At 53.0% G+C, this 23,338-nt stretch overlaps 1 protein-coding gene across 3 annotated transcripts; it reads right to left on the bottom strand.

Annotated features, from left to right (window-relative positions):
• Positions 1 to 414: 414 nt before the first annotated feature.
• Robo3 (roundabout guidance receptor 3) lies at positions 415 to 17,763 on the bottom strand. 3 transcript variants are annotated; one of them, XM_037207607.1, is made up of 28 exons: positions 17,181 to 17,755; positions 13,715 to 14,041; positions 13,301 to 13,458; positions 12,648 to 12,768; positions 12,411 to 12,549; positions 12,046 to 12,173; positions 11,710 to 11,834; positions 10,039 to 10,210; positions 9,552 to 9,757; positions 9,247 to 9,328; positions 8,790 to 8,955; positions 8,049 to 8,215; positions 7,358 to 7,479; positions 6,939 to 7,164; positions 6,629 to 6,750; positions 6,217 to 6,388; positions 5,697 to 5,882; positions 4,939 to 4,962; positions 4,816 to 4,858; positions 4,466 to 4,605; positions 3,914 to 4,108; positions 3,625 to 3,763; positions 3,203 to 3,415; positions 2,673 to 2,824; positions 2,435 to 2,545; positions 2,101 to 2,214; positions 1,454 to 1,671; positions 415 to 1,168 (listed from the first exon to the last, which is right to left on the bottom strand). In XM_037207607.1, exons 1-28 carry the CDS (start codon positions 17,338 to 17,340, stop codon positions 1,157 to 1,159), a joined length of 4,140 nt encoding a protein of 1,379 aa, XP_037063502.1. In that variant the 5' UTR covers positions 17,341 to 17,755; the 3' UTR covers positions 415 to 1,156. The 3 variants fall into 3 exon arrangements, with proteins under 3 accessions (XP_037063502.1, XP_028714278.1, XP_037063503.1); XM_028858445.2 differs by having other exon boundaries at positions 416 to 1,168; positions 2,101 to 2,244; positions 17,181 to 17,752; XM_037207608.1 differs by lacking the exons at positions 415 to 1,168; positions 1,454 to 1,671; positions 2,101 to 2,214 and having other exon boundaries at positions 2,480 to 2,561; positions 17,181 to 17,763.
• Positions 17,764 to 23,338: the final 5,575 nt, after the last annotated feature.

Genomic DNA, 23,338 nt, shown 5'->3' with positions numbered 1-23,338 from the left:
AGAGGTGACTGGATCATGAAGGCACTAACTTCATCTATGGCAGCGGTTCTCAACCTGTGGGTGGAGGTCCCTTTGAGGTCACCCAAGATCATCCTACATATCAGATATTTACATCATGATTCATAACGTAGTAAAATTACAGTTATGAGGGCTGGAGAGATGGCTCAGTGGTTAAGAGCACCGACTGTTCTTCCAGAGGTCCTGAGTTCAATTCCCAGCAACCACATGATGGCTCTCATCTGTAATGAGATCTGGTGCCCTCTTCTGGCCTGCAGTTATACATGCTGTATACATAATAAATAATCTTTAAAAAAAATTACAGTTATGAAATAACAACTAAAATAATTTTATGGTTGGAGGTGGGTCACCACACATGAAGAGCTGTATTAAAGGGTCACAGCACTAGGAAGGTTGAGAACCACTGATCTATGGGCTGCTAGGAGGTAGGATATGGCTGGAGGAAGTCACTGGGATCATGTCTTTGAAAGACATGTCTTGCCGTGACTGCTTCTTGCATGCTTCTTCCTGCTTCCTGGCTGTTATGAGGTGGGCAGCTCTGCTCCACCATGATGCTCTGCCTCACCACAGCCACAAAAACAGAATCCAGCCAACCATGGGCTCAGTCCTGAAAAACGAGCCCAAGTATACCTCTCCTCCCTTAAGCTGTTTGTATGCCAATGGATAGTGAACTAACACACAGGTGGACAGTGGCTTCAGTTCCTCTGGGAAGCAGGCCAGGCCAGTGTCACTTGTCATCTGTCCTTATCTTGTGAATTTTGACACAAGTTCAAAAGGATGCAGCAGCTATCAGTGTGTGTTGATCTACAGACCTTCACCGCCCACTCTGCTCACAATACTGCACAAAACAGACAAGCAGGGCCCAGGGCTCAGATCGGACACTTTTTTTTTTTTCCTTTTATACAAACATATCTCAGTCAGAAAAAGATGGAAGAGAAAGAGCTCATTCTCTGGCTCCCGAGACAACAAAAGCTGTCGAGGACAGTGGGCTTCTGTGAGTCACAAGCATCATTGCTGGGAGGAAAGGCAGCCAGCCTCTCATCCTTGCTCCTCTTGGCTCGCACTTCCCTGTTGGCCAAGGAAGGGGTTCCCACCCTTTCCCTGTGGAACTTTCAATAAGCTCCTGCTTCATGAAGGGTCATCTTGGTTCCTACGGAGAAAGGGGTATGGTGGGGGGAGCAATGCTATTTTGTGACAGGCCACACGTCAGGGATCAGTCTTTCCTCTGATCCACTTCCATGGCATACCCAGGCTCCACTCTTGTGTGTCCCTGTGCCCTTACCCCTTGTCTTTTCTTCTCAAGGATTCCTTCCTTCCAACCACCTTTGGGCCCTCTCTGTTTGATCTCCTCTGCAATCCCTTCACTATTGCCCATTTCCCCTTGGCCTACACTCCCAGCCCTCTGCTCTGTTCCTTTATGACGTCCGGTCCCCACCTCTCGCCGTTTCTGTCCTGGCCTCTGGCTCTGGCTCCGGCTCCCGCTCCGGCTGCGTCCAGGGCCCCGAGAGCCCCGAGAACCTCGAGAGCTGCTGGAACCCCTAGAAGAATTGCTGCCAGCGGTGTTGCAGGTGCTGGTGCCCTGGCCGTGGCTCAGGAAGCTCGGTCTGCCGTAGGGAAGCCAGGCGTCTTCTGCAGCACAGCCCAGAAGTGCAGCTGGGTCCGTGGAGGGAAGCAGACTGTCACTGCTTGTCCACGGGCCACCCTGTGCTCTCCCCCAGCTCTAGGGAATGACTGAGGGCCGGGCATTAGGCTCTGACAGGCTCAGGGTTAAAGAGAAGCAGAGGCCTAACCCATGACCTTGACACGACAGGGATTCAGACACATGTGAGGAACTAGAGCACAGAGAACTTAGGGAAGCGAGGACACCACCCAGACCCCACTTTTTCCTCATCCTCAGCTTCAGTCCTGGGGAGCGGGGAATAATCTTGGGGACTCCGAGGACTTTGGCTTAGAGAGTGTGAGATACAAGAGTCAACATCAGATGTTGACCAGATGCGTTAATCCAGCGTTAGCCAGGTGAGCTGGGGACCCTCGGGACTCCTGTGAGCGTCCAGTGCCTCCCACTGCCCTGGCTCTGCTTACCGTCTGGGTGGGGCCCAGCGTGGTAGGGCACGGCCTGTACCACTCTCCTCTCTCGCTCTAGGGAAGACGTGCTGCCCGCCGCTCTCAGCCCCAAGGGCCAGCTCGTTTCTTCCTCTGGTGGGGGCAAGGGTGGTGGGGGCAAGTCTGGGGAGAAACCTGTTTTCAGCAGAGCCCCCCTGCTTCTCCCGACCCGAATACACCTCCTACCCCATCCCCGACCCTGGGAGGCAAGACAATGACCCGAGGTTTGGTGTCGCCTACTCCATTCTCCTTGGTTTCCTGCCCATTTCCTCTACTGACTGTCACCATCCCCCAGGCCCAGGGCTCCCCTCACCCCCAGGACTGTGCTCCCTTCTGTAAGGAAGAGCCTTGGGTTTCTTCCGGATTCGGGCACGGTGTCCATGGAGTGGGGGGGTCATCTCTCCAGTCACCTGGCGGGTTCTCCCTGTAGGATCAGGAGACTGAAGGGGGGTGCAGGTGCGGGGAGGCACTGAGAAAGGGGGGTTGAAGGTAAAGGGCCAACAAGCTCTGAGGGGGTACAGTGATGTGGGAGCCAGTGTCAGCAGACTCACCTGGGGCACTGCTGGCCGTGCTAGGGACAGGGCTGCCGCTGAGGTGATAGGAGGCTGTGGGCCCGGCACCCAGGCCGGCAGGCCTCCCCTCGTGGCTACTCAGAGCGGGCTGGGATACACTGAGAGGAGAACTTGGCCCAAGCGGCGCCCTCCTGCAATGACAGAAAGGCTCAGCACTTGCTCACTCCGGAAACCCCAGAGCCTGCTCGGTGCCAGGCATTGTGCCGTGTGCTCCAGCCTGCTGCTCAGATAGTCAAGATATGATTACTGTCCACCACAAGGCCTCACACTAGGGAAGCATGAGGACATCCATGTTTGCATGCAATGCCTTGGAAGTCTGCAGACCCGCTCCAAAGAGAGGCAGCCTGAAAGATTCGTGAGAGTTCCATCAGACTTCACCTTCCTCTCCATATCACGCTTGCACTTGAGACCACGAACCCTCTTCACCTATCTATCCACCCACCCACTCACCCACTGAATAAATACATACTGAGGAGCTATAATGTGCGGGGAATTCTACACCTCCTTACCTGGGCATCTGTTGGAGATGGGGGATATCAGTAGGGGGCTGGGGAGGATCAGGAGGTGAAGGGGTAAGAGTGGCCGTGGACTGCTGTCCGTAAGAAGAGGTAGGGGAAGGCATTTCCCCTGGGGGTGGAGCCACCAGGCATGCTCCACTGGAGTTCGACTCAGTCAAGTGGGTTTTCTCAGGCACTGGTGGGCACCACTCTTCCGGGTCTGAACTGGGGTGGAAAAGGCAGATGAGAAGTGAAGGGCTGAGTAGCTTCTCTCTCTCTCTCTCTCTCTCTCTCTCTCTCTCTCTCTCTCTCTCTCTCACACACACACACACACACACACACACACCCTGATAGCATCTCTGTCCACCCCCTGCTCTAGGAAGTTCTGGGCTGATCTATATGTGAGGTGCGTCTGCAGCTCGCAGTATCATTACCTGCCCTTTAGCTCTTCCTCGGGCCCCTCTGGACAGCTTAGTTCACAGGAAGGGGGAGGTGGTGGCAGGGCTTCTGGCCAGCTCAAAGAGGGCATCTGCACAGGTTTGCCCAGAATCTTCACTTTGCCCCCCCTGGCTCCTGAGGAAAGGAGAAAGGGGCACACCAGAGGCATGCAGGAAAGAGCCAGAGATGAGGCAACAGGTCAGAGGAAGTGATAGGTCAGGTGCCAGAGGATGGAGGAGATTGTGGATAGGGTTAAAATGGGGAGGTGAAGAACTGGGGTCATACCACTGTCCCCCTCACTCCACTCAGGAGGAGCATACTGGCTCCAGGTGCTTGGGTCCCCAGAAGAATGTTGAGGGAACCCTCCATGGAAGGTCTGCAGCTCTTCCCCTACCGGGTCAATGGTGCTGTAGACAGGACCCTCACCAGGGGCATTGGCACCCCGGGCAGTCTGAGCCAAGTACAGTGAGATTCCTGCTTCTGAGGAGGAGAAAGAGGGAGGCCCAGGGGAGGAGGCAGACACACATACACAGGGGACAAAAGAAAATGGAAGGCAGAAGAAGATTCCATGGGATCAACTTCCTCCCCCTGCCCCGACTCCCGACCCCAAATCTGACACGTCAAACCAAGGCCAAGGTTAAGGTCTGACAGCTGTTCTATGACTCGAGCCCAAGATTCCTTCCCTAGTCCTCCAAGGACTAAGCAGCCTTGGGAAGACCAGGCTTCCTCAGATCCTTCAGTTTGCCCCAGGAGACAGTCAGAGTAAGAAGGGGGAGGGCTGGGTCTTGGGGATGGGGGATGGGGTAAGTGTGCCCTTAAGGGAGTAGAGTTCCTCACCGTTGTAGTATCTATCATCTGGGTCAGGATTGCTGGGGCAGCAGCTTCCCCGGGGTTCCTGAGCTGAGGGACTTCGAGATGGATGGGGCCAGGAGTCTGCCAGCCATGGGTAGGCAGCAGGGCCGAGGCCCATGGGTGGCCTGAGGGGGGAGCAGGTGAATATTGGGAATGGGGAGCCAAAAGAGTCCAGCAAAAGGAGGAAGGTGGCAGGAATCAAGAGTCACAGGACAGGAATGATGGTTAGGGGCAGGAACCGGGAGAGGCTGAACATGGAGAGATGGTCAGGCCTGGAGAGGAGGGGGCACTCTCTCTGTAGAAACAATTTTCGTTAGAACGGTCACAAGAATTACCTGGAACTGGCTCCAGAAAGGCCCTCTGAGTGTGGAAAGGACACTGGGAAAGATGAAGGGGGACAGCGGTAAGAGAAGAGCTGGTTATTGGGGTTCGGAACCCCAGAGAGTAGAGATGCTCACCTGCAGGCGTGTAGGCAAAGGAGGCTTCCGAAAAGGAACCCGTAGGAAAAAGAAGAGGGAAACGGGGTGAGTGGTCGGGAGCCCCGGGTGTTTGTCCACTCCTTGGTCCTGGTCCCAAGGCTATGCCCGCTGCACACTGAACCAATTTAATACTAATTTCTTGGAACGGGACTCGAGTCTCTCTTTTTCCTTTTGAGAAAAGGTCTCGGGTAGCCCAGACTGGCCTTGAACACTATGTAGCCAAAAATAGACTTGAACTCCCGATCCTCCTGCCTCTGCCAGCCCCTGTCCCAGGGTGCCACATCGGGCTTCATTCTCACATTTTTTTTTCCTGAAGTTTTCCCAAGTGATTCCTACATGTAGCCAACATTGAAAATCCCTGACCTCGGAGATTTTTGTCATCTCTCTGCTTTTATTAAAGAGTAGATCTTTGAGCCGGCCCCTCTAGCCATTACGAGGTCACAACCCCCGGGTCACGCCCCGCCCCGCCTCCGACTCCAACGTACTTTCTTGTTTACTAAGGTTGAGCTGCGAAACCTGCGTCCCAGTGTTAAATCTACCCCCACCTGCTCAAATCAGGGCCCTTTCATTTCCCAGCCTGGCTCTCCCCGACTTTTTGCGTTCCCAACCGGGGAAGAATGGGGAGAGTGCTCCCTGTGGCCCCTCCTCAGGCCCCGCCCACCAGCCCCGCGGAGGCCCCGCCCCTCCGTGAAGCCCCTCCCACACAGGCTCCCGGTGCCCGGAGGCGTGGCTCTCACCGGTGTAGTGACTGAGCTCTTTGCGCTGCTTCTGGCGCCGGTAGATGGCAGTGCAGAACCCGAGCAGCAGCGCCCCGCAGGCTGCGCTGCTGCCAGCCAGGAAGGCGGGCTCCCGCAGCACCCTAGCCAGCCGTTCTCCCAGGCCCTCGCTGACCTCAGGCCCGGGCTCCGCTGCCGGAGGGGACGCTGGGGGCGGGGGAGGGGAGTCAGAGAGATGAAAGGAGCCGAGCCCGAAACCCAGCGGCTCGGAAGGCGCCATTCTGGACCCGTAAACCCAACTACCCCAGTATTGCCCCCAGATTATTTTCTATTACTTTAACTTTTTCATTGTTTAATTTTACTTATGTATTTAGAGACAGGCTCTCACTATGTCTCCTTGGCTGGCCTGGAGCTCGCTATGTAGACCAGGCTGGCCTCGAACTCACAGAGATCCTCCACCTGCCTCTGTCTCCCGAGTGCCACTCTCGGCTTCCCCACAAGTTCTCTACCCCTGCTCTCCCGCGCCCACCACTGGACTCACGCAGCTGTACCAGCACCGGGGCACTGGCCACGCCCACGCCAGCGCTGGTAGCTGCCGCCACCAGGGTTCGATAGAGCAGGCCTGGTAGCAGTCCCTGGAACATCACGGAGCGTGCCCAGCCTGCTGCAGATCGATTGAGGTGGAAGCGACTTTCGTTGCCCAGGCACCAGATCTAGGGAGACCCGGATATGAGTGTGGTCAGGAGCTGGATTTAGGCCCCCTGGAGAAACGTGAGGCTCCAGTGAGGGGAAACTCAGCCCTGGACACAATGCTTTGAACCCTCTTCCTTTCTCCCAAACCCAAAGCCAGCTCTAGGCTCCCTCTATCCTAACTTTAGTCCCTACATCTCCCTTCCCACACCCACATCCTCAGTCCCCGGCCATCTCACCCAGCCTCCAGCCAAACCCTGTACCTGGTATTCAATGATGACCCCATTTTGCTGGGAGGGAAGTGGAGGCTCCCAGGACACAGTGATACTGCTGTTGCCATTACCCCCCAAGGCCACAGCCACTCCCTGAGGGGGGCCACTGGGGGCTAGCCCAGGGTGGAGCATGGTAAGAAGAAGGACACAGTCCGTCATTGCAAGCTGCCCCCAAGTGTCACCCTCCCTGCTCTTACACGAGGAAACGGAAAGGCATCCTCCCTTCCCACCCAGACACCTTGATGTTCAAATCCCCGCCCCCTCCTCTCCAGTCTATACATCACTCTGAAGCCTTCCTTACCCTCCTCAGGAATGCTTCTGGTCACAATAGGGCTTTCAGCCCCCAGCCCCTCCTGGCCTTGGACTTGCACCTTGATCTGGATTTGGGTCCCTGGGGGGAGTCCTCTTAGCACAGTACTTTGCTTTTGTGGAGTCTGTAGGTCCAGCACCGTCCAGCTTCCCTGGTCGAGGCCTGCAGCTCTCCAAGACACACGGAAACCTTGCACCAGCTCCACTGGGCCATCCACCTAGAGGAGACGGGACAAAGTGTGTACCAGGGCCAGGGGAGGCTGCGGCCACACAGGACTTCCAGGCCCAGCTCCTACTCCACTCCTTCTGCCTTCCCCAGCAACTACGCTCTTGCTCTCCCACACTCCCTCTCAGATGCCCTCGTGTCCCCCATCATCCTCATCTTTAGCCACATCGCGATGCCATACTCACCGTCCAGGACACCTGCAGAGTTCCGGGCCCGAGGACTATGGGCTCCTGCATGCGCACAGCCACTTCAGCTAGCCCTCGCTGGCCTCTCCATGGGTCCTCCACCGGCCTGGAGAGGCTGCTGTCTGCTGACAAAGAGCCCAGTCGGCAGGAGCCACCAGAGGCCAGACGTCTGTACTACGGCCGAGTCTATATTCTATCTCTGCTGGCTCACAGGCTGTACCACTCAGTGCAATGCAGCAAAGCACAGCTAGGTTAGGGAAGCTTTACAGAGGTGACCTGAGGAAGCAGCTAATGTGAACTCTGTGTGTGTGTGTGTGTGTGTGTGTGTGTGTGTGTGTGCGTGCGCGCGCGCGCGCATGCGCTCGTGCATTCTTTAAAGGCCTCTAATATGCACTTGATTCTTCCATGTCCTTTTTAGCCTTAACAGTCTGTACTACATATGGCTGACTACACAGTGAGAGAGCTACTGAGATAATGACTATCCCCTCTATCATCTCCCCCCCCCCCTTTCCCTCTTGGGACCTCTCTATGAGAGAGAACCATGACTTCCTGTTGTTGTCTGGGCCATGAGCATAGACTTGGCTCATCAAAAGAAAACCCTGTGATCTGCCACCGTTCCGTGGTTTGGATGGGAAGGCACTCTTGTTGTTAACGCATGTCCTACCCACACCCATAAGGTCGCTGGCCTTACCCTGGGTTTGAACAGGCTCAGAGACAGGGCTGGGTTCACTCAGGCCCCAGGCTCCGACAGCTCGCACTAGGAACAGGTAGATGGTGTTGGGCTGCAGGCCACTGACAGTGTGTGTTTCCAGCTGCACCCCATCTGCCACGGTCCGCCATGTGTTGCCAGCTGCTTGGCTACAAGGGGAACAAGATGACAGGACTGTCTGAGCCAAGAGTCCCCAGCTTGTCTACTTAACCTCACCCATTCTCTGTGGAATCCTACTACCTCCTTACCTTGGGAGAGGGCACTAGGGAATTACTCTCCCAAAATAGCAAAGGCCCTAAGGACATGGGAACCCCTCTTTTTAAGTCTCCAAGTTTATATTCAAAATTGTCTCCATGGGCCTGAGGAGATGACTCAGTTGGTAAAGTACCTGCTGAGTGAGCATGAGGACCTGAGTTCAGATCCCACGCACCCACCTAAAAACCAGGGGAAGAAGGGTAGAAACAGGCAGATCCCCAGAGATGACTGCTCAACCTGTCTAACCAAGTAATGGGACTCGAGTTTAGAGAAAGACTTTGTCTCACAGACTGTAGGGGAGGTCACTTGACACTATGCTGTAGCCTCTGTGTGTACATGGACATATGTGCATGTACACTTGCAAGCATACACACACACACAGACACACACACACATACACACACACACAGACACACACACACACACACACACACACACACACACACACACACACAATTGTCTCCATACCTGAAGGCCTCTATCACATAAGAGGTAGCTGTGGCCCCAGACAGTGGATTGGGCTTCCAGGTCAAGGTGATGCTGTTCTTGGTTACCTCTGTGACTACTGGCTGTGAGGGAGGCCCTGGAGGGTTACTGGGTTCAGTTGCAGGACCTGGTGATGTTCCCCAATCTTCTGCAGTGATAAAAAATCATTAGCTAGACAGAGGAGGGAAGGGAGTGTGACCTGCCTCCTTCCTAGAGAAGCCGTGATGCTCTGGCTGTGGTGACGGTTATGAGGTAACACAGTATACTGACCCAGACTCACATCTGCCTCCCAAGTGCATCAGTCCATCCTCATCCCCACCAATGTGGTCATGACATTTGGAAGATAAAATCAGCCCTGGGGCTTAGGAGATAGTGACTGTTTTTTAAGCAGATTTGGAGAAAGCTGCTGGTGAGACTGGAGAGTGATGGACCAACTTACCTCGCTTCCTAAGCCAGCTGTTCCATGTGGCCTCCCCTATGGAATTCTTGGCCACACAGCTGTAGAAACCCATGTCCATCTCCTGTAGGGGAAGGTAGAGTGCTGGCCCACTGGGAGTGGAGCAGGGTAGGGTGAAGGGGTGGAGAGGCAGGTTACAGAAGGATGAGGAAGATGCTGGATACTTTAGGAAGTCTGAGAGAGCAGAGAGGTAGAAATGGATTAGAGGCCTAGTTGGTACTTACTAGAGTTGGAATGTGGACCAGCTAGCTGTTCTCAGTTATGAGGGCCCTAGGGGTGACTCTCACCTGTACACTGGCGATGTATAGAGTGCCATTGTCCATTAAGTTGAACTGGGAGTCATCCCCCTGCAGCCACCTCTCGTCCTTCTTCCACTGGACACTGGGCTGAGGGTTTCCAGTCACTCTGCATGGCAGCCACACAGAAGAGCCAAGTACCAGCGTCTGGTTGGCGGGTCCCTGGAGGATGACGGGAGGCAGCCCATCCACAGAAGCTGAGGGAGGAAGAACTTGGGTCAGGAAGTCAGCCCTTTGTCCTTCTGTCTTATTTGTTTCATCATTTCATCCCTCTCTCCTTGCTACCCAAGAGGGCTTTGAGAATTATTTAGTCTCTGCCTAGGACCATTCTGCTGCTAGTTTCCAAACATCAAGGACATCCCTCAGGAGCATGCCCCATTCCCTTTCAGACACATTGATCAGCATCCAAGAGAAACATGTCTCTTTAAACAATGTCTTTGCAGACCATATGTCCATCCTTCTCTCCATGGATACATACCTCCTTTTATGTCTAACAGGGCCTTGGTCAGGATGCTACCAGCCACACTGACAGCCTGGCACACGTAGTAGCCAGCATCCCCGATCTGTACTTCAGAGATGTTGAGCTGGCCTCTTGGAGAGACTGAGAGGCGTCCCACCGGCTGGAGTGACTGACTAGGGAAAAGCAGGACCTGGGATAGAGCAAGGAAGTAAGATAAGGAATGGGTTGCACGAAGAGATCTAAGTTTCTAGTTTGCTCTCTACTTCCAGCCATTGACATGGCCCTGGCCAAATTAGTTAGGCCAACTCACAAAAATGGTGGACATTCCTTACAAGATCTTGGGGCCCATGTCCCAGCGCTGTGACTTACTGGTTAAGAAACTCTAAGGAGCTAAGCCCTGAGATAAGGCAGGAGAATCACAAGTTAGAGACCAGCCTTAGCTCAGAAAATGAACCACCTGGGGTCTGGGGAGATGGCTCAGCAGTTAAGAACACTGGCTGCTCTTTTAGAGGACTCGGGTTCAGTTCCCAGCATCTGCATGGTAGCTCACAACTGTCTGTAACTCCAGTTCTAGGGGATCTGTTACATAGGACATACGGCACCCTCACACAGACATACATGCAGGTGCATAAAATAAATCTTGAAAAAAGAAAAATTTAAAAAAAGAACCAACTAATCTACCACAACTAAAATAAAATCTCTGGGTCATTACATCTTTATGAGCCCCAGTTTCCCCGAATTGGACTCTCAAGGCTTAGGGGTCATACTCAGTAGGTAGAAATGAAGGAATCATATGAAAGTTTTATAAAACACCGTGATAAATGTTAAATATTTTCTGGCTTAATATTTTACTTTAGATAGACACGTGGAAAGGACAAACAGACTAGGCTGAGGCTCTGACTATCCTCCTCCTCCTCCTCCTTCCTCCTCCCATCATCATTCCCATGAGGACCTAATTAAAATGCAGCAGACACAAGAACTGGAGACAAAAATCCTGTAGTTTTCCTGTAGTGTGGGATAGTCAGATTTACTGTACTGACCCTGTGCCCTAGCGGCCCAGTCCCGTTCTTCCCTTAGAGAAAGTCACTTAGTCTGTAACTTCCGTTCTTTTGGGAAGTGTGATCTGGATTTGTTCACTAGGTAGAAAGGAGATGGCTGTGAGCTCCCCCTGCTGGAAGGAGCAATAAATGGAGCACGGAATCTACCCTAAGCAGCTTTAATTCCTTCAATACTTGGATTCCAGGGCAGTTTTCATGTCCAAAAGCCAAGGTCCAGAAGGTCTGGGGGAGGAGAAACCCAGCTAGATTTCTTTACTCTCAAGACATCATTGATCAACACATAAAGATTCTCTCAGAAACTGCCACTCAGGACTGTTCTGCACCCTCTAATATATCGCTACGGTATTATTGAATTTTCCAAGTGTCCAAATGCCCTGGGCCTTTATTTATTTATTTATTTATTTATTTATTTATTTATTTATTTATTTATTTATTTATTTATTTATTTATTTATTATTTATTTATTTATTCGTTCATTTGTTTATCTGTTTATTTATTTATTTACTCCTCCAAGTAACCTACAAGAGTTTCTGGGAGAAGAAGCTGAGAGAGAAGTTTGCAGAAAGTTGTGGGAGAGAAAGATCCAGAAAGAAAAAAAAAATTGCTTAGAGTTTGGGAAGGGGTTACCTACTTGGCTCCCTTCCTTCTGCCAGAAGATGGCAGGTGGGGGGTTTCCTTTGGTCTCACACTGGAAAGACACATTTTCTCCAGGAGCTGCTGTCTGGTCCTGGGGCTGAGTCACAAACTGGGGTGGGACTGGGAAGGAGAGAAAGATAAAGGAGCAGAGACTCAGTCCACAGATGGCTTAACAGAGCCATCTCTTGCTCAGATCTCTTTGGCTTCATCTTCTCCCTCCCTCCCGAAATCTCAAGTGATCTATCCACACCTCCTGTTCTGCCTTTCCTCCCCATTATCCACCACCACCCCCCATATCACCCCTGCAAACTGTCCCAGGAGGAGCCCTTACCGTGAACACTGAGGGAGCCAGATGCCTCCACACGGCCCACACTGTTCTCTGCCACGCAGGTGTAAGTGCCCTCGTCTTCAGGACTCACTCGGCCGATCCAAAGGCTGTGGTCACTCCGAATCTCATACCTGCTCCACTCCCCACCCCAAGCTGGGTTGGCCACAGCTACAAACGCCTTTTCTCTCCCCCAGGACAAACACCAGTGTCAAGATAGGCAAGGCAGGACTCAAAGGGTACACAAGAGGGCACCCACTGTGTGAAATAAGTTTGGGCAGGGACCGCTAGCTCTGGGAAACAGATTTCTCTGGGCTAGGGGCCAGGTGGGGACTGTGTCCCCCTGCTGTCAGAAGGAAGGGGCTTCTCACCTGCCAGTGGGCAGTTCACCATCATCCTTGCGCCAGCGTAAACTGGGCTGGGGATCTCCCTGCACCTCACACAGGAAATTCACAGGGGCGTCAGCCAGAACGACCCGGTTTATTGGTCTACGCAGAAATGAGGGACGCTCTACAGAGTGGGAGCCATTGGACTGTCAGGGGTTCTGCACAGCTACTTGCTTCCTGGGCTACTCCCGCTCCCATAACTCCAGAGTGCCGGGTGCCTACCCAGGACCACAAGTTCAGCTGCCCCACTTTCTCGCTCTCCAGCCATGTTGGAGGCCACACACATATACATCCCAGCATCACTCTTGAATGTGTGTGACATCATCAGCTTTCCTCCACGTATCTGGAGAATACAATGGTAACATTGGTCCTTTACAGCCATCAGAATGCGTGTGCGCGTGTGCATATATAATTTATTTGGTTCTCATAATAAGTCAGTGAAGAAAACCTGTGAGGTTGGCTCATGTGTCAGATATGGAGTCTCTGGGGCCTTATGGTGTTCCGTCTCCACTTGTTTTAGTGGGGTGGGGGAGGGTTGAGACAGGGTTTCTCTGTGTAGTTCTGGCTATCCTGGAATTCCCTTTGTAGACCAACTGGTCTCGAACTCAAGGATCTGCCTGCCTCTTCCTCCCAAGTGCTGGGATTAGAGGTGTGCGTCACCACATCCAGCCCTTTCAGCTTTTCTTACCTCAGTTCCACCCTATCCTCCACTGGACAAGACCAAGACATTCTCCCCAGGTCTCAAGACCCTTAAATTCAAGACTTCCTCCTTTAAGACATGTCCCAGACACTCATTCCTACATGCACATGCATGTACACACACACACACACACACACACACACACACACACACACACACACACACACACACTCACCGTGATCCTGCCCTCCTCTTCCTTAAGCTTAGCACTGCCCTTCTTCCAGGTCACCAAAGGCTCTGGGTGGCCCTTAGGGGGCACACATTCCATTACTGCGGGCTCCCCCACTGCCACCACCACGTTCCCAGGCGATTGCCGGAAATCATCACGGAGGACTGAGAAAAGGGAAGGGGCCATGTGGAGAAAGGTCAGAAGAGTAAACAGGGCGGTGTGATACAACTGTCTCGGAGGAGAGTGGGTCACAGTCGACCTGGAGTTCTGAAATACCAAGTCAACCCCACTTCCTCCTCCATGGTCAGCGTTTGGCGTTAGAGACCAAAGGTCTCTGTTTTTAAAAAGATGTTGAATGGTTTGAAGGCCCTTCCGGCCTGCCCCAGACTCTAGAAGCATTAGCTGACCGGACTCTCTCACCGGCTACTTCCAGAGAGGCATTTCTGCTAGCCGCTGCTCCCAGGTAGTTGCGAGCCACACAGGTGTAGACACCCTCGTCGGGCCGCGAGCGGCGCCCGTGCACGATGCGGGGGAAGAAGAGGGCGCCGCTGGGCAGCAGCAGGCGGTGAGCGCGCGGATCCTCGCGTGCCGTGGCCACGCGCGCCCCGTTCTTGTACCACTCGATGTTGGGTCGAGGCCGGCCTTCAGCGCGACAGGGCAGCGTGGCCGGCTCGCCCCTGGAAACCAGCAGATCTGGCGGCTGCTCCACGATGCGCGGCATGGCATCTTCCGGCCCAACTCTTGACCCTGGAGAAGGAGGTGGCTCAAGATGCCCAGGCAAGGCAACTGGGGGGAGGGAGGGGGGAAGACCGAGGCTCTGGAGGGTAATTGAGCCCTCTCTCTGCCTTGCCCATCTCCCATGCTCCTCTGCTGGAGTGCCATCCGTATCCGCCCATCTCCTCCGCCCCCACCTCTCCCCCCGGCCCCCACGTAGGCTCTGTTATCATCTTAGCCTGGAACTGAAATGCCCTCAGATAGGCAAATCTATAGAGGGATCCGGGCACAACCTCCTAGGAAGGCTTTCTGGGCCTCCTTGAGATCCGGGCCTCCTTTCCTGACAAGCGTTAAGTGGGGGATGGCTGAGCCTTGGCTTGGTGAGGGACCTGTGCCTTGGCAGTATGGTTTTCAATCACACACTGTTTCACATACAATCCTTGCTCAGTGAGCAGCCATGCACGTTGTAATATAGCAGACGCCGAATTAACCTCTGAGTCATCTGGACCCATAGGTGAAATGGACAAGGTGAACTGTCCTGGGTCCTTCATTTAAGAGAAGGGCCTAAGACTACAAAAGGTTCTTAATTTGAACGCCATGAGGCCCTAGGTAATCTCATTTTTATTTATGGGGATCCTGTGACGTCACAGAAATTAAACGTGGTGGAAGTAGAAATGTGAGTGGGTTTTCCTGAAAAGCACAGTTTAAAAAACAGAAAAGAAATGCCTCTCCCTCCTCGCCCTTTTGGGTCAGTTTATCTGTAGATTCTGCCCCTGCCTCTCTCTTGGCCTCCAGACCTCTGTCCTGAACCTAGTTCATCTTCTGCCTCAAGTGTGGGGATCTAGGTGTCATCCCCACCCCGAAATGCTTCCATGCCACGCCCCCATTTGTATCCCCACCCTCACTCCCGCCCAGACAGGATTGTTAAATACCAACACTGAGCTCTCAGTCTGACCTTTGGAAATGATTTCTAACCCGCTTCTGTCAATAGGGGGCGCTGCAGCCTTGCTCAAATCTAATGTCCTTAAATAACCAGGGACTATTGGGCGCATCTGTTCTGCGCCTCTCTCTCGCCTCCACCCCGCCTACCCTGTTCCAAGATCCTCAGGGACCTCTTGGTTCTTAGCCTAGTGGGGGATTAGCTTTCGTTTCCTGCCCTTCCTTTTAAGAGTTTTGGTGTAGAGCAAGCTGGGCCGTGGCGGGTGCAGGCTCTGTCGCGGTAGAGTTGATTTGACCGCTTGAGGATAAGATCAGTTTCTCTCCCCACGTATGGAAGAGAATAATAATCTCAGTCCTCTGCCTTCCCGATGGAATCTGCTGCTCACGCTTCTCTCTTCTCCATCCCATCCCAGTCTGGATTTGGAAACACTCCATTGAGAGAGGCCCCTGGGTTTTGGCTTTGAAATCCTCTGAGCTGGAATCTCAGATTTTGACACTTTCCAGAGGTAACAAGTTGGACAAATTATTTAACCTCAACCCAGTGGTGACCCATGCGTGGGGTGTGGAAGCATCAGGAGTTCAAGGGCTGATGACTGGGCTACATGTCTAGTCCGGGTCTCAAAAACCGAAAACGCTCAAGCGTCTGAATTTCACTTCTTCATCTGTATGTAATGTGGGAGTCCAAAACCCACGAAGGATGCAAAGCACATCGGAAAGTATGACAAATTTACCGCGCATCAGTAAGAAAAACAAGTTTGCTGTTATTGAATATCTGTTCCTCCCCAGTAATTTAATATGGCTCCTACAGTCTCTATCGGAATGAGACTCCAGGTCCTAGTATTCCACCCCACGTCACCCCCCCGCTTCACAAACCTCTCATGTGCAGTGAAAGTACGTTTAGGTCCCCGGCTGCCAAGATTTTGCTCTCTACTGGTTTTGCAATTCCTCAGGCATTCTTCACCCTCCATGGCAGTGTTTTCCTAGTGGCTGCGTGTGGCTATCAACATCTTACCTACATTTCTCACTGGCTTTTCACGCTTGAGTGAGATGTCTGATGTAAAGCTCCAAGGTGAGCGGAACTTGACTCTGGGACATCAGTGAAAATAACTCTGCCTAACCTCTTGGGACTCCTCAAAGGAGGCAAGACTGGGGAATGCCAGCCTATTCCCTACGCTCTTCAAACTCCTTCCATACATACATACATACCACACCCTTCTGGTCTACCCTTTCCCCCTAATTCCTGCAGACACAGCTGCGGACTCCCTTTCCCTGGAATTTCTTCCTTGTCATTCCTGGTCTCCAGAGAGGCTTCGACAGCAGCCTAATGAATAGCTAATGACCATGCAAATAGGACTCTGGGGCTCCTCCCCCGCACCTGAGTACGGGGGGGGGGGATAAAGGGAGGGGGAGGAGAGAGAGAGAGAGAGAGAGAGAGAGAGAGAGAGAGAGAGAGAGAGAGAGAGAGAGAGAGAGAGAGAGAGAGAGAGAGAGAGAGAGAGAGAGAGCGCTTTTCCTATCTTTAAGTTCCCAGCAGAGGTGGAGGTGACTAGAGGGATCGACAGTGGCTTCCCAGAGGGAGAGTTCCTGACGTGGCCAGCAGGGGGCGCGATCTGGCCTCTCTCGCCTGCCTGCGGCGCTCAGGGAGGCAGCTCTGTCTCAAGTTATTTATTAATCACCGTAATTAGCGGTAACGACCTCGCCGCCGCTCTGCCAGGATGGGTCAGCTGTGAGTCTCACCGGGGATGCAAACTTAGCTCTAAGTTTCCTTGAAAAGATCGCTGACTCCGTCCCCTCAGCAGCAAAACACCTACAAAATTGGGGCTTTCTTCCCCCTTGCACTGAGTTTTTTGAAAACTTCAAGTCCTAGAAATGACATCTGCTATTTGGATAGATCTCCTAGTGGCCGGTTTAGCTCTGACCGGCTAGCGACTGTGTCTCCCGCTTCCGCCCTACTTTCTTAGTTTGAAATTTGCCGGTCACCAACCACGGTTCTCTCACCTGGGGTGGGTGTGGTGGGTGGGTAGTAGGCGAGATGGGGGGAAAGGAACTCAGAAGCCCCCCACCACAGGCAGACACCCCCACTCAGGTGCTCCTTCTGGACCCCACTTCCCAGGAGGGCCCTGATAGGCGCCCCTGGGCCCGGGACTTAAGGAAAGGAGGGCTTCAATCCTCCCCTCCGCGCAGCCCTCTCTCCCCATCCCCAAATTGCCAGGTCCCCATCGGACAGTCTCACCATTGAGAGCAGGGTCTCCAGGAGGCAGCAGGCTAGGGCTGAGCGCTGCCAGCGAGGAGTTGAAGCCGAAGAGCAGCTCGCTGGAGTTGGAGATGTCCCCCGCCAGGGAGTCGGCGAACAAGTTCATCTGCAGCAGTGTTTTAAGCAGGTAGCGCAGCATGGCCCGGCCCGCCTGAGTCCCGGGCGGGGGGCTCGGACCCCAGCCCCTGGGTCGAGGACCCACGGGCCGGGAGCCGTAAGCCCCTCCACAACCTCTGCGCGCTGCGGCAGCCACGGTGCCGCTGTCCTGCTGGCGTGCCTGGGTACCGGCCGTGCCTCCGCGCGCGCTGTCCTCCTTCCCTGGTTCTCCTCTCCACCCCCCAGTGCCCGAGTCCCCCGGGAGCTGGGCGGGCGTAAAGCAGGTGCCACTCGGATCATGCCGTAATTAAGGGCTTAATCCGCCTCCCTCTATACCCCCACTTCCACCAGAACGGCCACTAGCAGGGCAGCGCGCGAGTTAGAGTCCCCGCCCCACGCTCCTCGCTCTGATGTTGCTCTGAACCTGGCGGGAGAGTTTTCCTCTTTCTCCAAGCACCCAAGAGGAGGACTGAGGCTCTGTCAGACTCTGCTCTTCCCCCTAAATTTATAACAGGAAGTGTCTCCTTTCTTGGACGTCGGGGAAACTGAGGCATTGGAAGAGGAGACGCTGTTGAACTCTCAATGTCCCAGCTTCCAGTCCCTTCCAAACCCTGGGGCTTGGAGACCTGAGCGCAGGATGCTGGGATACTTGGGAGTGGGAGGAAGAGAATTCCACCGCTGGATCACCCCCTTGCCTCAGCGCGCGCGCCAGGCTTTCCCCTAACCCTCTGGTTTGGCGCCAGGAGACCAGGGAATACGGTGACTCAATTTGACCTGGAGTCTTGCTCCAGACGCCCCAGTCAAGAATTCCTGCCTGGTGCTCAGAACTGTGTAAAACCGGAGGAGACTCCGAAAGCCAGGCAGGTCGCACTTATTAGCATGGTGCGTTGCTCTGCTCTGATACGTTTTAGGAAGTAGTTTTTAAAAAATTGAAGAGACCAAAAGTGGAACCAAGAAGTCTAGGGCAAAGGAAGCAAAGTGTAATAAACCGGGTGGATGCGAAATTGCTGGAACCAGACAACAGAGGGTCATTCTTGGGCGCTGGGGGGGGGGGGACGTTGCGACAAGAAAACCAAAGATCTGGTTCTGACTTTTCTAGTTTTTTTTGTTTTTTTTTTTTAAAACCTCGGAGATGTCCCAGTCAACCATCCTTGCTCACGATCCTTCCTGCACACACTTTTCCTAAACTGGAAATGATGTTGGATGCGGAGAAAGAGATCCTAGGTTTCCCATCTTGGGGTAGTGATGAGTTTTGGATTGCTCTTGAGCTGTGTGACAACATCGAGGGAGGGCATCTGCGCTGGGAGAGAGCGCACAAGAGTGTGAGCTACTCAGTCGAAGGTCCCAGGGTCAAAGGTGAAGTTGTGGCGGATTTCAAACCGGAAGCAGGCCAAAGAGCAGAGAAGCGTGGTTCCACGGGCAAGTTTGTCCCAAGGCTCCTACAGTCCACTCTCCTCCCGATGGAGCCCAGACTCTGGCATGCTGAGTGTCTCTGAGTCCTCATCTCTGCCCAGAACCAGAGCTCAAGGAGGGACAAACTAAGTGGTGGGGGGTTGATGGCGCTCAGTAGGCCCACGCGAGTCAGAGCCCTGGGAGCTGGTACGTCGGTGTGTCGTCTGTGGGTGCTGAACTGGGTCCCTGGTGCATGCACCGAAGACAAATCTGAGTAGATCTTGAGATTGGGGTGCTAAAGGGATAGACATTCAGCAGGAGAGGTAAGGGGTGCACCAGATGTGTGCTGGAGTCCTATGTTCGCCAATTACAAGACGTCACCCTTCTAGACCAGTTCCCTCGTGGGCTGAGGATGAATCGGGCTACTTAATCTGGTCTGATTCTCAGGTTCTGGGTCCTAGGGACCTTTTGCTTTTGACCCTGCTGGCGGGTCACACAGGTTCCATCACATCAGAAGGCCAAGCAGGACAGAAATTTGACTTCGGGGCACAAGGCCTTACTCGGGAGCTGGGAAGGCTGCAAACCCCCTCACCATGCAGATGTTGTCCCATCCTAATCCCCCGATTTGCTCCTGGCCGGCCTCTGGGCAAACACACCGCCCGGTGGCGTCTAGGGGCTTGTCACCCTGTTAGCGGATTTGTTTCCGGAGACCGCACAGTTAATTGGCCCTTTATGTGGGGATCAGGGCGTATTTGCTCTGGGTTCCCTAAGCGGAGGCGGCAGCGCAGCCCGTGGCACCGCTGATTCCTAATCCCTGTCATCTGGGTCTGGAGACTGAACAAACGGAGGAAAGCCGGCGTCCTTCTAGGATTCTTGGCCCCTGTCTCTGGTCTGTCTTCTGTGAATCTCGCCTCGCCTCTCTCCATTCTCTCTCTCTCTCTCTCTCTCTCTCTCTCTCTCTCTCTCTCTCTCTCTCTCTCTCTCTCTCTCTCTCTCTCTCTCTCTCTCTCTCTCTCTCTCTCTCTCTCGTTTTTTAAATTAACTTTTAAAAACCTCCCTATTTCCCTGCTTGTCTTTCTCCACTCTTGCCTTCTCTGTGTTTGTTAGTATCTCTAGATTATTACTTCTTCTCAGAAAACCAGCCCAGATCTCAAGACAAACGAGGGTTAGAGGAAGAAGATGAAGTTACCTCGTCCATATCACACGTTTCTTCCATCTCCTTCCTCCACCTCCCCATCCACCAGGGTCCCCAGAGATTCTCCTCTGGCAGAGATGGGACTCAGAGTGAGAAAAGACGGCCCAAATAGAGGTCACACGTCCAGCAATTCCGCAGACCTCCTCCATTTCCCTCTCTTGTTACTCTGGTCCCAGAGCAGCCAGAAAATTAGCCCTTTACCTTTTCTCTCTCTCTTCCTTTCTTCCTTTCTTTCTTCCTTCCTTCCTTCCTCCCCCCCCCCCCCCCAGTTTTTCAAGACAGGGTTTCTCTGTGTAGCTTTGGAGCCTGTCCTGGAACTCACTCTGTAGCCCAGGCTGGCCTCGAACTCACAGAGATCCGCCTGCCTCTGCCTCCCGAGTGCTGGGATTAAAGGCGTGAGCCACCACCGCCCGGCCCCTTTACCTTCTCAAGTGCAGCTACTCTGTGGGCTGCTCCCAAAGGCGGGTGTGCAAAGGGTGTGCCTCCTGTTTGCCTCCTCACACCAGCCTGCAACCCAAATGACCACAACTCTAGCTTTTGCCTCTTGCTTAGCTGAGGTGGGCAGCAATATTCCCACCTCCATGTCCTAAGCTGTGGTGCCCTGCAGGCACCCGAAACACTGCCTGTGTACTGCCCTTGGGAAGGGGTACATGTGTGCCTTTGATTTATAAGCTTCCACCTTGGTCTGAAGGGAGAGCCAGAGGTGAATTTCAAGCAGCTCCTTTTCTGTTTTGTTTGTTTGTTGAGACAGGCTCTCATGTAGCCAAGACCTTCAAGGATGATCTTGAACTCTTGCCTCACTTCCCGAGTGCTGGGATTGCAGGCATGTACCGTACCCAGCTGAGGGGCTCTCCTTTATATTCTGTCAGGAACTTCTTTTGCCAGTAGGGTGTAAGTTGAACTTTAGAAAAGGGGGATAGCAAAGCAGAGGAAGTGACAAGGGGCAAGGAGGTGGGAAGGTGGAGTCTGTAGAGTCCTGGCGGGGTTCTGACCACCAGGGAAAGAAGTGTGTGTTCACTGGGAGAGCCACAGGAGAGAGCATGGATCAGGGGTTGGTGAGGTAGATATGGAAGACAAGTAGTTCTTCCTCAGGGTTTCATTTTGGGGACCGGGCTAAGGAAGTGATTGTGTCATACCTACAGGAATCCTACGTAGAGTGGTCTTTGGGGAATCGAGAGAGAGAGAGAGAGAGAGAGAGAGAGAGAGAGAGAGAGAGAGAGAATCAGACAAGAGAATAGTACCCCAGGCTAACTTGTGTTGGCCTGGTGCCAGCACAAAGGCCAGAGAATGTGGCTGGGAATTTTTAGTGACCAAGCTGGGGGCCATATGGGAAGGCTTTCTTGGTGGTCCAAAGCCCATATGGCAGCTGGTAGTGGTTGAAGCTGCTGGCATGTGATTGCCCAAGAGGGCAGTGTGAGGACAACCCCCCCAATCTCACACTGATTACTGCCTCTGCCTCTCCTTGACTGACACACACACACACACACACACACACACACACACACACACACAGAGAGAGACACACAGACACACACACAGACACACACACAGACACACAGACACACAGACACACAGACACACACACACACGGCCTTGTCTAACCCCCCCCCCCAATCTCACACTGACTATTGCCTCTGCCTCTCCTTGTTACACATACACACATACACACACCCCTTGTCTGCTTACATCCCCCGAGAGCCCGCAGACTCCCATCACTCTCTCTTCCTGGACCTCTTCCCAGGACATTGATAACCATTGAACATATGTGTGGGTGTATGTGTTTGTGGGGGGAAGGGACACGCGAACCTAACAGCTGCCCCACCCCCACTAGGCTATGCCCAGAACGGCCCAGCAGGATTGCTTACTTCAGAATGATGATTCTAGGGGCCAGTGACCCAGCCAGCAGGGGCCAGAGAGCTAACAGGAGGGGGGGAATCAGAGAGCAAAGAGCAGCACCCAGCTGGCAGGCAAGACAGCAGGAGCCGCCCTTGGCAGGAGCCAGAGTTTCTTGGCTGAGACCCTGTAGCTGCTGAGATAATAAGCCAGCCTCCCCACCCCCACCCCCTAGCCTAAGAGTATCCCTTTCTCTACAGGGTTCCCACGGAGGGCCCTGCAGGGACACACTCTGCCATATACACCCGGCCAAGTCCAGAAGTCATCGGAAGGCACCTGGGCAGACGTGTGCACATCTCAGTGCAGATGTAACAAAGGCCGGGCAGAGTGGAACTGCATTCCCTACATTGTTAATCCTTCTTCCAGAGTTTTAAAAAAGCATCTAAGCACATATATCATTATCCTTTGGGAACCTGAATACCATCGTATTATGCAGTCTAGTGCACAGATGTACCATGCACTTACAATCAGTCTCCAACTTAGGCATATTTAGTTTATTTTTGCATTTGTGCTTTGCAGACAGTGCTGCAAATAAACTTCATACACATACACATATGTCTCTGCATACATATATGTTTATCTGCAGGGTAAATCTTTCTTATTCTGTAATTTTGTTTGCTTTGGATTGTTGTTGTTGCTTGGAGGAGGGGGTGTTTGTTTATTTGGTTGGTTGGGTTTTTTTGTTTTGTTTTGTTTTTGGAGACAGGGTTTCTCTGTGCAATAGTCCTGGCTGTCCTAGAACTCACTCTGTAGCCCAGGCTGGCCTCGAATTCACAGAGATCAACCTGCCTCTGCCTCCCGAGTGCTGGGATTAAAGGCGTGTGCTGCTATGTCTGTCTGGACTGGACTTTTGATGCATGCTCTTACTGTGTCGATCAGGCTAGACTGAAATCTTCCTGCTCATTCTCCAGGTGCCGAGATTACGGCGGGCACCACCAGGCCCAGCTGTTTGTTTTGTGGCAGGTCTTGCTGTGTCGCACAGGTTAATTTCAAACTCCTACTCCTTTTGCTAGAGTTGGAAGGGTGTTCCACCACACCCTGCTAAGATAAATTCCTTTTTTTATTTTAATTTCTCTTATTAGGTTTCTTTGAGCACATGTAGCTCAGACTGGCCTTAGACTTGGCTATATAACCAAAGATGGCCTTGAACAGCTGATCCTTTTATTATTGTTGTTGTTGTTTTAATGTGTTTGGGTGTTTTGCCTACATGTGTGCCTGTGTGCCATGTGCATGCAGTGCCAAAAAAGAGGGCATTGGATACCCTAGGACTGAGTTAAAGATGGTTGTGAGCTGTCATGTGGGTGCTTGGAATTGAACCCTGATCTTCTAGAAGAAAGGTGCTCTGACTCTTGATTTTGCTTTCATTTCCCAACCATCATGACTAACTGCATTTAAACAAAAACATTAATTATTCATTGCATGTGTGTACATGGAGTTACAGGTGGTTGTGTGCTACCTGACGTGGGCCCGGGGAACTGAATTCCAGTCCTCTGCCAGAGCTACAAAGGCTGTTAACCACTGAACCATCTCTCCAGCCCCTCTCTAGCCCCTTTTAAAAGCA

This window comes from Peromyscus leucopus, chromosome 7 (assembly GCF_004664715.2).
Source record: "Peromyscus leucopus breed LL Stock chromosome 7, UCI_PerLeu_2.1, whole genome shotgun sequence".
Classification (NCBI taxonomy): Eukaryota; Metazoa; Chordata; class Mammalia; order Rodentia; family Cricetidae; genus Peromyscus; species Peromyscus leucopus.
This window is presented reverse-complemented; position numbering and strand designations above follow the sequence as displayed.

Coding starts and splice junctions, on each gene's coding strand:
- Robo3 (XM_028858445.2), bottom strand. CDS start 17,340: ATGCTGCGCTACCTGCTTAAAACACTGCTGCAGATGAACTTGTTCGCC. Junction 13,459..13,714: donor TGCCTCTCTGGAAGTAGCCG/GTGAGAGAGTCC, acceptor CCCTTTTCTCAG/TCCTCCGTGATGATTTCCGG. Junction 4,606..4,815: donor CTTTCTGGAGCCAGTTCCAG/GTAATTCTTGTG, acceptor CTCCCCCCTCAG/GCCACCCATGGGCCTCGGCC.